Source organism: Hyla sarda, chromosome 11 (genome assembly GCF_029499605.1).
Source record: "Hyla sarda isolate aHylSar1 chromosome 11, aHylSar1.hap1, whole genome shotgun sequence".
NCBI classification, from domain to species: Eukaryota; Metazoa; Chordata; class Amphibia; order Anura; family Hylidae; genus Hyla; species Hyla sarda.
The window spans coordinates 28,352,489-28,366,764 of NC_079199.1; the positions used below are offsets into that span (position 1 = coordinate 28,352,489).

At 44.9% G+C, this 14,276-nt stretch overlaps 1 protein-coding gene across 7 annotated transcripts in view; it reads left to right on the plus strand.

The window, feature by feature from the left end:
• The window catches only part of AP4S1 (adaptor related protein complex 4 subunit sigma 1), a 41,519-nt gene that overhangs the window by 4,603 nt on the left and 22,640 nt on the right, over window positions 1-14,276 (plus strand). For 4 of the 7 annotated variants that reach the window (XR_008848799.1, XM_056546037.1, XM_056546036.1 and 1 more), the window contains exons 2-5: window positions 6,679-6,838; window positions 9,549-9,635; window positions 10,224-10,292; window positions 13,300-13,311. Coding sequence is in view for 6 of the 7 variants with exons in the window: in XM_056546033.1 (XP_056402008.1) it covers window positions 6,679-6,838; window positions 9,549-9,635; window positions 10,224-10,292; window positions 13,300-13,311 (328 nt within the window). In the remaining variant the exon portion in view is untranslated. Of the gene's footprint in view, window positions 1-5,103; window positions 5,203-6,678; window positions 6,839-9,548; window positions 9,636-10,223; window positions 10,293-13,299; window positions 13,325-14,276 lie in introns of all 7 variants that reach the window. The other 3 variants (XM_056546035.1, XM_056546038.1, XM_056546034.1) reach the window with 3 other exon arrangements.

Genomic DNA, 14,276 nt, shown 5'->3' on the forward strand with positions numbered 1-14,276 from the left:
ACATACGCTGCTCTGGACAGTTCCTAAAATGGACAGAGATGTCAGTAGAGAGCACTGTGGTCATGATGTCAGTAGAGAGCACTGTGGTCATGATGTCAGCAGAGAGCACTGTGGTCGTGATGTCAGCAGAGAGCTCTGTGTTTCAAAAAGAAAACCATTTCCTCTGTAGTATTCAGCAGCTAATAAGTACAGGAAGGATTAAGATTTTTAATAGAAGTCATTTACAAATCTGTTTAACTTTCTGGCGCCAGTTGATTTAAAAAAATATAAGTTTTCCACGGGAGTACCCCTTTAACAGGTTTCCTTTAAAGACATTGGGAGAAATTTATCAGAACCTGTCCAGAGGAAAAGTTGCTAAGTTGCCCATAGCAACCAATCAGATTGCTTCTTTTATCTTTGAAAAGGCCTGTGAAAAATGAAAGAAGCAATCTGATTGGTTGCTATGGGGAACTCGGCAACTTTTCCTCTGGACAGGTTTTGATAAATCTCCCCCATTGGGCGGAGATTGTTGGAATCAGGGACATTGGGGGAGATTTAGCAAAACCTGTGCAGATGAAAAGTCGTCCAGTTGCCCATAACAACCAATCAGATTGTTTCTTTTATTTTTCACAGGCCTCTTTAAAAATGACAGTAGCGATCTGATTGGTTGCTATGGGCAACTGGGTGACTTTTCATCTGCGCAGGTTTTGATAAATCTCCCCCATTGATACTAGTTTATGCTTCTCTCAGATGGGGCTGGATGAACATGTGGACAGGTTTCGGTTGGGCTGTCAGTTCCAGTTTGCTTTGGTATTACAGCAGCAAGTTGCTGGCCTGTCTGGGGATCTGAACTGGCCAGGAATAAGAACTCACTGAAGAAACTCGGCAAGGAATTTCCTTAGTAGATCCGTGCCAACCAGAATCGGCGCTTGTTTTGCGCAGAACTGTACAGCCGAAATAAGCCTCAGGAAACATGGTCCCATTATCTAATGGGCCTTTCCAGGTAGATTCTGCTGAAAGAATGATCATGTTTATTCTTTTATCGGAATCCAGATCCACATCAGAAGTTCCATTGTGTTCACAGGGCAGCAGAATCCAATTGAAGACAATGGGAGGCTGCTGCAACTGGAATTTCCAAGCGGAATTTCTCTGCCCTTAGGGCCCATGCATACTAAGGCTAGGTTCACACTGCGGCATCTCCGGGCAGAAAATTTCCGCCCAGAGATTCCGAGTGCGGCCAGCACTGACTGAATCAGTCGGCGCTAGGACCGTGCGGACACTGCAGTCTCCAATAGACTGCAATGTGTTCTGCCAGTATTTCCACCTGAAGAATTAGCAACGCCATTCTTCAGGCGGAAATTTTAAAGCGGATTTTCCTTTCTCAAATTCCGCTTCACAAATTCTGAAGTGTGAATTTGTAAACGGAAACCCATTCACTACACTATACATTTTAGCAAGCGGAATTTCTGCCTGCAAGTTCAAAGCGGAATTGCAGGCAGGAATTCCTTAGTGTGAACCAAGCCTTAGGCTGTGGAATTTCTGCCGCAGATCGAGCTGGCGGCACTAGGACCGCACGGACTACATTGCCGTCCCCATAGATGTCAATGCATTTCTGAGCAGATCTCCCAAAAGATCCATCCGGAAATGCATTGCCGTCTATGGGGGCAACAATGCAGTCTGCTCGGTCCTAGTGCCGCCGGCTCGATCTCCGGCAGAAATTCTGCCCAGAAATTCTACAGTGTGAACCCAGCCTTAGGGTCTGTTCACGCAGCAGTATTTCCACCTCAAATTAATGCCTATAGACTTCTGTGGGATTCCGCACTCCCATTCACACTTCAGAAATTCCGCTTGCGGAAGTCCACAAGTGGAAATCCAGAAAAGTGAATGAGAGTGTGGAATCCCATAGAAGTCTATGGGCTTTAATTTGAGGCGGAATCCTGAATTTTTCGAATTTTCAAGAGGTGAAATTCTGCTTGGAAATTCCAGTGTAGCAGCCTCCCATTGCCTTCACTTGGATTCTGCTGTACTGTGCACACTGCTGAATTTCTGTTGTGGAAAATCCTACCATAGAATTTCAAGTTCCGGAATCCTGAGCAGACTGCATTGTCTTCAGTGGTGACGGCGAATGTCCAAGCGATCCTAGCGCCCGTGGTTTTCGGCTTTGCCCCTGCAGATGGAATTTTTGCCCTGGAAGAGATTCTGTAGTGTGCATGGGCCCTTAGAGAAAAGAGCTTTCATCTCCAAGCACCATTTTAGCCTAAACTAGCAGGAAACTTTTCAGTAGCTTCATCGAAATCTAACATGTAATTCCATTTTACAATATGCGTTTTGTATGGTGTTTTCCCATTTAGATAAAGGGACATTATGCTTTTGTAGGGTATTTAGTGCTGTTGAGCTGCAGATTGTGTGACACACTGTAGAGCATTATCTATATGTCCGCTGCCCTGTAACAAACACTGACACATGGCCTCGTGCATATGTCTTCACACCTGTTGTTAGACTTACACACGTCCACCTGTCGGACTATAAATCCCATCATATCCTGCTAGCCGTGCAGAACAATCTGTACAAAAGAATCTCCAACAGTATCTCACACAATTTAACCCCTTTCATGCCCTGGTAATAAGTAAGAGGTTTTCTTTTATTGTCTCCCTTAGTTTAAAGGGGTACTCCACTGGAAAACATTATTTAGTTAATTTAAATCAACTGGTGCCAGAAAGTTAAACAGATTTGTAAATTACTTCTATTAAAAAATCTTAATCCTTCCAATAGTTATTAGCTTCTGAAGTTTTCTGTCTAACTGCTCAATGATGATGTCACGTCCCGGGAGCTGTGCATGATGGGAGAATATCCCTTGCATGATGGGAAAATATCCCCATAGGAACTGCACAGCTCCCGGGACGTGAGTCATCAGAAAGCAGTTAGACAGAAAACAGCAACTCAACTTCAGAAGCTAATAACTATTGGAAGGATTAAGATTTTTTTAATAGAAGTAATTTACAAATCTGTTTAACTTTACGGAGCAAGTTGATATATAAAAAAAAGTTTTTGCCTGGAATACCCCTTTAACCCTTCCAGTACTTATTAGCTGCTGCATGCTCCAGAGGAAGTTCTTTTCTTTTTGAATTTCCTTTCTTTCTGACCACAGTGCTCTCTGTTGACACCTCTGTCCATTTTAGGAACTGTCCGGAGCAGTAGAGGTTTGCTATGGGGATTTGTTCCTACTCTGGACAGTTCCTGACTTGGACAGAGGTGTCAGCAGAGAGCACTGTGGTCAGACATAAAATAAATTAAAAAAGAAAAGAACTTCCTGTGGAGCATACAGCAGCTAATAAGTATTGGAAGACTAATAAGTATTGCCCTGGTAATAAGTAAGAGGTTTTTTTTTTTGTTTTTTTTTAATTGTCTCCCTTAACTTAAAGGGGTACTCCACTGGGAAACATACATTTTTTTAAATCAACTGGTACCAAAAAGTTAAACAGATTTGAAAATTATTTCTATTAAAAAAAAAAATCTTAACCCTTCCAGTACTTATCAGCTGCTGTTTGCTCCAGAGGAATTTCTTTTCTGTCTGACCACAGTGCTCTCTGCTGACACGCTGACCCCTCTGTCCATTTTAGGAACTGTCCAGAGCAGGAGAGGTTCGCTATGGGGATTTGTTCCTACTCTGGACAGTTCTAGACATGGACAGAGGTGTCAGCAGAGAGCACTGTGGCCAGAAAGAAAAGAGATTCAAAAAGAAAAGAACTTCCTGTGGAGCATACAGCAGCTAATAAGTATTGGAAGGATTAAAGAGTACCTGTCATCAACTAAACTTTCCCTGATCCCCCTCCCCATCTGTCCCTTACTCTAACTATGCCTATCCCTTTTTTTTATTGAGGTTTAAAACGCTGTGGAAATACCTTTTTTTATCCCTCTTCATTAGCTCAGGAGCACTGTCTTTCTGAGGGGTGGAAGGAGGCGGGTCCCGGCAGGCATGATGTCACATGAAGCCTGGCCGGGACTCTGCTTCTGCCAGTCTTCCTGTATGCTGCTCTCCCTCTGCAGCAGTGTTTCCCAACCAGGGTACCTCCAGCTGTTGCAAAACTACAACTCCCAGCATGCCCAGACAGCCTTGTAGGCTTGTAGCTCACAGTGCTGCTCCAGGCTGGGAGCGAGTCCTGAGCTGAGAGTACTGAACTTCCGGTGGAAGGACCAGAGCCCTTCAGCATTAGTCCTAAAAGCTGTACACTTACTATGAAAAGCATAGGATGCTGCTTGCAGACCAGGCAAAGAAGAGAGACCCCTAGTAGCCAAAAGTATAAAATGAAAAAAATGGTATAAATATTAATATTTTTTAATGAAGATATATTACAATATGTCTTCATTAATGATTATGAACAACATATTAAAAGTTTTTTGTTGATGACAGGTACTCTTTAAGCTTTTTAAATAGAAGTTATTTACAAATCTGTATAACTTTCTGGCGCCAGTTCATTTTAAAGAAATTGTTTTCCACCGTAGTACCCCTTTAATTCACCTTTTTTTTAAAATAATTCTATTCATTTCTGGGAAAGCTGGGTGACTAATAGTATGGCCAATCATTAAGCTTTCCCAGACTCCTGTGCAGTGAAGCTGCCTAGGTACGTAGAGATGCATCCAACTCGCTTTTCAGGATGACTATGGGGGGAGATTTATAGAAACCTGTTTAGAGGAAGAGTGGTGCAGTTGCCCGTACCCCTTCATCTTGCCCTGTCTGAATGGGATGTGTGGCTGCTTTTCTACACGTTTACGTACATAACAAAAAAAACTAGGACATCCAAATTTTTTTGTTGCTCATATTTTGCAGTTTGTTTCCTCTGCAGATATAGGTGCAGAATACTCACAGAGGGAGATTTACCAAAACCTGTCCGGAGGAAAAGTTGCTGAGTTGCCCATAGCAACCAATCAGATCGTTTCTTTCATTTTTCACAAGGCCTCTGCAAAATGAAAGAAGCGATCTGATTGGTTGCTATGGGCAACTTGACAACTTTTCCTTTGCACAGTTTTTGATAAATCTCCCCCACAGAGTGTGTGTGTGTGTGGGGGGGGGGGGGGGGGGGATGTGCAGTTGCATATTTTACCACAGATTTGTTATGTCTGCAGCCAAATTTACAACACAGATGTACTCCGCTGCTGCAGATCCCCCTCCGATCCTGTTCCAGTTGTCAATTCTTTCTGCTTCCCATCCCGAAACAAACACAGGTAATGGCTGCCAATCGCTGTATGAGTTGGGTCACCCCTGCGCCAGTGATTGGCTGAACAGGCATTTTCTAGGTTTTAGGACATTGATATGGAAGCACTGAAAGCGGGAAACGGTACCAGCAGGGGATCTGCATGAAGTGAGGACAGGGTTTCGGGTTTTGTTTTTGTTTTTTCCTGAGAACTTTTAAAAATTAAAATATTTCTCCACAATGGCCCATATTTATCAAACTGTGTGAGAGAAAAAGTGGAGGGATTTTCCCACAGCGACCAATCACACTTCAGCTAACGAGCTGAGGTAAAGTGAAAGCTGAGCTGTGATTGGTTGCTGTGGGAAAATCCCTCCACTTTTTTTCTCACACAGTTTGATAAATCTGGATCAATATCTTTATTAGTTTAAGGCTAGGTTCACGCTGCAGAATCTCCGGAAAATTTCCACCCAGAGATTCCGAGTGCGTCCAACGCCGGCTGAATCAGTCGGCGCTAGGACCGCGCGGACACTGCAGTCTCCAATAGATTGCAGTGTGTTCCGCGAGTATTTCCGCCTGAAGAAGAGCAACGCCTTTCTTCAGGCGGAAATTTCCAAGCGGAAACCCATTCTCTATACTACATATTTTAGTAAGCGGAATTTCTGCCTGCAATTTCAAAGTGGAATTGCTGGCGGAAATTCCGTAGTGTGAACCTAGCCTAAGGGTTGTGGTCGTTAGAAAAAACTTTTTGCTATGTAGCCTAGACATGTCAAAAGTTTTGAGAGTTCTGGGTCTCAGGAATGAGACCCACCACTGCAATCACTAGATATCAGCTGAGGAAGAGAGCGGCTGCGCGCAACTCACTCCATGTACGGAAAAAAGGGCGGATTGGCCAGTGGAGGAATGAGCGCCACGCTGCTGCTCCCTTCCCCGGCTGATAACTAGCGATCTCAGGGGGTCTCAGGAGCGAGACCCAGTAAAATGAAAACTTATCCCAAATATAGGGGATAAGGTGTATGATTGAAAGGGGCCCACCGCGCCATGCCCCCTCCATTCATGTCTATGGGAGGGGGCGTGACGGTCGTCACGCCCCCTCCCATAGACATGAATGGAGGGGGCGTGGCATGATGTCATTAGGCCGGGGGCTAGACCGAGATCTCGGGGGTCCCCAGTGGCGGGACCCCTGTGATCATACATCTTATCCCCTATTCTTTGGATAGGGGATAAGATGTATAAAGCCGGAATACCCCTTTAAAATATTTTCTCTATTTGGAGTTATTTGCACTTTACCTTGAAAAAGTTCTTAGTAACAATAAAAGCCACGATTGTTATATGGCGAGATCTCCCTAAAAACACTGCGGTATTCTGACCTTATCACAATGAAGCTGCAATGTGTGAACACAGCCTTAGGGATGATCATATCTGTTATTCGTGTACTTGCGGAGAGGTGACCGTCCTCTAAGTGCGGGGATCCCATCATGTCTTCTTTTTCTTTATCCATGTTATTTAGGCGTCTTTCTTCACTTGTTGAGATGATAAAATTTTTCCTGATCGTTAACAAGCAAGGACAGACAAGACTATCGCGCTATTATGACAGAATGGAGGTTCAGAGGAGAACACTGTTAGAATCTGAAGTCATCAGGCTGTGTCTCTCCCGTCCCAAAGATCAGGTAAGATTCTATATACAGTCACTTATAGAGGACAGGGCCTGACTAATTGGATTTGAATCTGGGAGACAGCAAAAAAAAAAAAAAAGTTAGGGGCCAGGATGACACAACGCTATGTCACATGATGTTACGTGTCGTCACGCGATGTCAGTCATTACTGTTCCCTTGTCTCTCTTTCTCTGTCACAGTCATTAGTGTACCCTCCTCCCCCTGTGTGTCACAGTCATTAGTGTCCCCTCCTCCCCCTGTGTGTCACAGTCATTAGTGTATCCTCATTTCCCCCTGTGTTTCAGTCATTAATGTCCCCTCTCCCTGTGTCACATTACTGTCCCCTCATCTCTCCATGTGTCACAGTCATTAGTGCCCCCCTCATCTCCCCCTGTGTGTCACAGTCATTACTGTCCCCTCATCTCCACCTGTGTCACAGTTATTAGTGCCCCCTCATCTCTCCCTGTGTCACAGTCATTAGTGTCCCCTCATCTCCACCTGTGTCACAGTTATTAGTGCCCCCTCATCTCTCCCTGTGTCACAGTCATTAGTGTACCCTCATCTCCCCCTCTGTGTCACTGTCATTAGTGCCCCCTCATCTCCACCTGTGTGTCACAGTCATTACTGTCCCCTCATCTCTCCCTGTGTCACAGTCATCAGTGTCCCCTCATCTCCCCCTGTGTGTCACAGTCATTACTGTCCCCTCATCTCTCCCTGTGTCACAGTGATTAGTGCCCCCTCATCTCCCCCTGTGTGTCACAGTCATTACTGTCCCCTCATCTCTCCCTGTGTCACAGTCATTAGTGCCCCCTCCAAAGATTTCTTGGTTTCATCTGTTTGTAGGAAAGCTGGATGACAACCAACATAGATGTCATCATTGTGTTATTCAACTTTACCAGACTATTGAATGGCAGAAGCTGGTAAGCCATTCAGGAGTCTGGGAAAGCTGAATGACTCACATAGTGACAGTGATATCAGTAGAATCAAGATGGCAGCAGTAGCTTCTGAGGAGCCGTACATTAGTGACCCGAGCCCTCAGGCACTTTCTATCCGCCCCCGTCCTGTGTGTAGTCTTTGTGCCTCTGTGTCCCCCGATTGCTCCGCTCCCAACTCTCCTCCTCCCACTTCTCTCCGAGCATTAGGAAGCAAAGCCGCTGCCCAGGTGTACCTACTGACATGATCCCGATTGGTTTGCGTCAGAACACGGGAAATGTGAGGGACAGCAGAGGGCACACGCTAGTACAGACTGAGGAGATTGCAGGACCCAGTGACAAATGGCGACCTGGCATTTTTCGAGGCCTAGTTTAGTAAATCTTGGTAAACAGGAAAAAATATTTGTGAAGTTGGAAAAAAAAAAGTAATTCTGCAAATTTTTAAGACGTTTCATTTTTATGCCATTTACTATACAGTAAAACGGACATGTTATCTTTATTCTTCAGGTCAGTACGATTGCAACAATGTCCAATTTGTATAGTTTTTCTCATGTTTTACTACTATTTAAAAATAAAAGATTAGAAAAAAAAATTACTTTGCATCTTTATATTCTGACTTTTTAAATTTTTTACACCATTAAAGGGCTACTCCGGAGCTCCAGCGTTCTGAACATTTTGTTCAGAACGCTCGGAGCCGGAGGCCGTGATAGTGATGTCACGGCCACGCCCCCTCCATTCATGTCTATGACGTGATGTCACACGGGGGCGTGGTCTTGATGTCACGACCACTTACCCAGAAACCCGGTGTTTGTTTAGAACGCCGGGTGCTGCGGGAAGTCGTGGGGGGCCCCAGCAGCGGGACCCTCGCGATCAGACATCTTATCCCCTAGGGGGATAAGACGTCTAACAGTGGAGTACCCCTTTAATTTTTTAAAGGTAAAAAAAAAGCTTTGTCCCATTCTGTACATATTTTTTGGTCTTAAAGGGGTACTCCGCCCCTAGACATCTCATCCCCTATCCAAAGGATAGGGGATAAGATGTCAGATCGCGGGGGTCCCGCCGCTGGAGACCCCCGGGATCTTGACTGCAGCACCCACCTGTTGCAGCTTCCGGAAACTCTGGAGGCTTCGGCTCGCGACCACGGTGACGTGAGATCGTGACGTTACGACTCCGCCCCCGTGTGAGCTCATGCCCCGCCCCTCAATGCAAGTCCATGGGAGGGGGCGTGACAGCCAGAAGCCGCAACAGGTGGGTGCTGCAGCCGAGATCCCGGGGGTCCCCTTTGGATAGGGGATAAGATGTCTAGGGGCGGGAATCCAGAATAGCAAATCGGCCTAATCCACATGAAATGGTATAAATGTCTGATAGATGTCGATCCTACCGCTGGGGCCGACACCTATATGTAGAATGAAGGCCCCCCCCCACTCACACATGCCTGTCCAGCCTGGTTACGACAGCTTAGATCAGTGTTTCCCAACCAGGGGGCCTCCAGCTGTTGCAAAACTACAACTCCCAGCATGCCCGGACAGCCAAAGGCTGTCCGGGCATGCTGGGAGTTGTAGTTTTGCAACAGCTAGAGGCACCCTGGTTGGGAAACACTGGCTTAGATCGTCGAGCACAAACCTTATTGAGAGTTGCAGGAGCAGAATAGTACGGCGAGCTACGCTTTTTCCATAACTCCATTTCATGAGGTATCTGGTTTTCCTAAATGCCTGTAATACATGCCATACAGTGGCATCCACCACCCTTACTAAATAATATACTGAATGGTTAATTTCTTTCTTTTCTTCCAGTGTTCCTTCGTAGAATACAAAGACTTCAAGCTGGTGTATCGGCAGTATGCAGCACTGTTCATTGTGATTGGAATAGATGAGTCTGAGGTAAGTTTTTCACATCAGAAGTCTCTTTTTTTTTTTTTTCCTCAGCCAAATAACAAAGCTGAATGGTCGTCTAACCAATACCAGGACCAGGCTGCAAAAAGAAACTCTTTGAACATGCTTGGCGCAGTGGTTCTCTAGTCCACTGTGGAGTGCTACAATCTCTGATAATGAGACTTTTATTGATCACATGCAACGTGTTTTGAAGGCACTCTTGACTTCTTCATCAAAAATGACTGATGATGAAGGCAAGAGTGCCTTCAAAACACGTTGCATGTGTGATCCAGTAAAGGTTTAAAAAAAAAAAAAAAAAAAAAAGAATCCTTTGATCTCATTAAAAGAAATTGTGGCACTCCACAGCGGACTAGAGAACCACTGTGCCCAGCAAGCTCAAGTAGTTTCATTTTGCAGCCTGGTCCTGGTTTTGGTTTGATGACGTGTTCTCTCACAGCAGGTAATTCTGTGTATTGCTCCCAAGGGTGCCACAGTGGATATTACATCCTGATTACCCCAGACTACCCTCCTCCCCCTCATATATTTTCTTCTTTTCAAAGCTGAATGGTATAAACCTCTCTCTCTCTCTCTTTGCAGAATGAGATGGCGGTCTTTGAGCTTATTCATAATTTTGTGGAAGTATTAGACAAATACTTTAGTCGAGTGGTAAGTACATAGTTATTGTAAAAATGTATATGATTTTAGGATACAGTGACCCCCCGACCTACGATGGCCCCGACATACGATCATTTCAACATACGATGGCTTCTCAGTGGCCATACGATGCTTTTGTATGTCGGGGCCATCACATAAACGGCTATCCGGTCTGCTTCAGCTGCCACCGGATAGCCTTTTAATGTGCCCCGTGTGCTCCGGTGAGTGTCACTCCCCTGTCCCTGACGTTCCGGACCGTCCTCTTCATATTCCACTGCATGGCTGTCACTCTCCTTCATCGTCATCACGTCGCCGCGCACGGCGTCCCGTCATCCAATAGGAGCGGCGTGCGCAGCGACGTGATGACTGTGATGGAGAGCGACGATCCAGGGCAGCGGTAACGGTCCGGAGCGGTGGGGACAAGTGAGTATAACTTTGTATATTATTATTGCACAGATCCCTCAACATACGATAGATTCAAGTAACGATGGTTCATTTGGAACAAATTACCATAGTATGTTGAGGGACCACTGTACTTGAGTGTTTTGATCTGTTGGGGTCTCGGTGACCCCCACCAGTGCGGTAGCACTCTTCTCACACCAGTTCACAGCGATCTGCATCCTGCAGCTTTATTATAAGTCTATGTTCAGATGGCACGAATTTTGCGTAGATGCGTAATTCTGCGGCCGCATTGATTTGGCCGGAATTTCGTATCTTAGCAGAATTTCTGCGGAATTTTATGCATGAATTCAACATGAATGCTCAGAGCACGGAAAAAAAAGGGCTTTTATTTCATTGCTTAAGTTACATTTTGGGAATTCCGCACAAAATTCACACGAAATCTGCATTTTGCGGAAAAAAAACCAAAACATTCACTTCAGTGTGCTTCTGCAGCCGAATTCTGCAAAAATAGAAGACATGACTTATAATTTTTGCTGAATGTGGAATTTTAGCTGCAAAACTTCCGCAGCAAGAATTCTGCAGTGTGAATGGGACTGTGGAATCCCATTGACGTTAATAGGCTAAAAACACATGCAAAAGTTTAATGCGGGGAAATTCTGCCTTGTGAACATAGCCTAGGTCTATGGGGCCATCCTGTAAGGGTACGTGCATATTGGGCGGGTTTACAGCGAATTTCCCACTGCGAGACCAGTACACTTTAAAGCCCAACTGTCATGACTTTTTAGCCTTATACACCAGTATTATAGTAATGCAGGACTGCCTTTGCCCCCTTTATAGCAGCTTTGATGATCCTGGCATGACTAGGGGTTCAAAATGCCCCAGGCTTCCACACCTATCGCCTCTAAGCGCTGGGATCACTGTATGCTTGACACATGGGTCCTCAGCGCATGCATCCTCCTTCGCTCTTACTGGGGCATTGCGTACCCCTGGCCACACCTATTTGACTTGGTGACTGCCAAAAAAAATAAACTTTTTGGGATCATCAAACCTGCTATAAAGGGGGCAAAGGTAATGCGGCATTACAATTCTAAATCCCTTTAGCGTACTGGTGTTAGGTTATAATGCTCAATAGTCAGGACACTTGCACTTTAAAAGGGTTATCCAGGAATAGAAAAACAGCTAATTTATTTCAAAAACCACTCCCCGTCTGTCTCCAGGTTGGGTGGGGTTCTGCAGCTCAGTTCCATTGAAATGAATGGGGCCAAGTTGTAATACCACAGCCAACCTGGAGACAGACATGGAGCCGTTTTTTAAATAAATTAGCTCTGTTTTTCTATTCCTGGATAACCCCTTTAAGCATTGTGTAAATTATTAGAGCAAAAGCAAAATATTTCTGCCTTTTTAGGGGTGGGGGTGGGGGATGCTAACCCATGATAATGCATTTGCTGGAATGGATGTTTCGAAAAGCAGTATATACATAGCGGCTGTGCATAACCTGGGTTTCGCTCCCTGTATCAAGTGCTTCCCAATGTGCTAGATGAGAAGAATTGATATGGTGTGTATCATTTAGAGCAGTGATGTCCAAACTGTGGCCCTCCAGATGTTGCAAAACTACAACTCCCAGCATGCCTCCAGCATGCCTAGACAGCTGTTTGCGATCTGGGCATGCTGGGAGTTGTAGTTTTGCATCATCTGGAGGGCCACAGTTTGGACATCACTGATTTAGAGCAACTTCTTCTCCTACAGGTTCCCGGGTTGCTTTTCAACACCAGTGTCTGGCACTTCAAAGCAAATGTGGGCTTCAAAGGAGACAGTGAAGAATATGGTTAGGGATCTTGGACCCTTTAAAGGGGTTATCCAGGAATCTTAAAACAGAGCTAATTTTTTTCAAAGACCACTCACTGTCTGTCTCCATGTTGGGTGCGGTATTACAACTTGGCTCCATTCACTTCAATGTAACTGAGATGCAGAACCACACCCAACCTGGAGACAGACAGGGAGCGGTCTTTGAAAGAAATTAGGTCTGTTTTTCGATAACCCTGGATAACCCCTGTAAAAGCAGTGGGCACCCTGTACTGATTTATTAAACACTGACCTTTGTGGATACTTTAAAATGGACAGGCAACTCAGCAATAGGTAAACTATTATTGTAAATCATTGAGGTACGCAAAGTGCCGATAGCATCTGCCGAATGACTGATATTCTTCTAGAGCAGTGTTTTCCAAACAGTGTGTCTCCAGCTATTGCAGAACTACAACTCCCAGCATGCCCAGACAGCCTCTAAAAAATATTAATCCTACCAGTAATTATCAGCTGCTGAAGTTGAGTTGTTGTTGTTTTTTTTTTTTTTTTCTGTCTGACCACAGTGCTCTCTGCTGACATCTCTGTCTGTCTCAGGAACTGTCCAGAGCAGGAAAAAATCCCCATAGCAAACCTTTCCTGCTCTGAACAGTTTCCGAGACAGACAGGTGTCAGCAGAGAGCACTACAGTCAGACAGAAAAGAACAACTCAACTTCAGCAGCTGATAAGTACTGGTAGTATTAAGTCTCCAGCTTTGTTCCATGCACTGAATGATTGTAGTTAAATGTAAATGTTGTCTTGTTTTTCCCTTCACAGAGTGAACTGGATGTATCCTTTAAAAGTCAGTGTTTTTTTTTTTTCCTTGGGGGGGGGGGGGGGGTGCTAAACATTGCTTGTATCTTATACTGGGTTCAGAGATCATGATCTGTGCACAAAATTTAGATTCTCTTTCTGGCCATCATGGCAGCATCCCTGGGAGTCCAGACGTGCCATATCAAAGAGATAACCTAGAGCAAGAAACTGTCTAGTCCAGTGGTCTCCAGCTGTTGCAAAACTACAAAAATGCTGGGAGTTGTAGTTTTGCCATTCTGAAAATACGGGCAGACATTCTGCACATGTAGGCCATGTTCACACATCAGGAATTTCGCAGGAGATTCCAGAGCAGCAGAGTCTCATTGCATTCAGTGGGTTTTGCTGCGCTGTGCACATGGTGGAATTTCCGTGCCAAATGTTTCTGGCACGGATATTCTTATTTCTGTGTTCATTCTTCAGCGGACTCTGCGCGAAATGCATAGCCATCTATGAGATGGCGCATTCCAGTGCTGTCTCAGCACCGGCATATCCTACAGGTGCCCGCAGTGAGAGATTTTCCGTGCAGACATTCCGGAAGAGTGAACATAGCCTTACTTGATGCAGCAGCACCAGGACCACTCGGAAATGCACCATCTCCATAGATGAAAATGCATTTCCAAGTGAAATCCACAGAAACAGGTTTAAATGGGCGCTGTCATTAAAACTAATTTTTGCTATTGCACTCTCTATGGTAAATAAAAAATCTTTCTAATGTACTTTGTTTAAAAAAAAAAAAAAGAAAACAAAGTTTTCTGTTTTATTTGTGTTTAAAAAAGCTGCCACTAGGTGTCTCCCTACTTGTTCAGAGCACATCCCCCCCATCTCTTGTACATACTTTGGACTCCTGCTGGCCTGGCAGAAGTCCAAAATCAGGAAATGTAGTGTGGAGTGCTGAGGGGGGTGTGCGCAGCCTTATCCAATCATAGCTCATCACACACTGA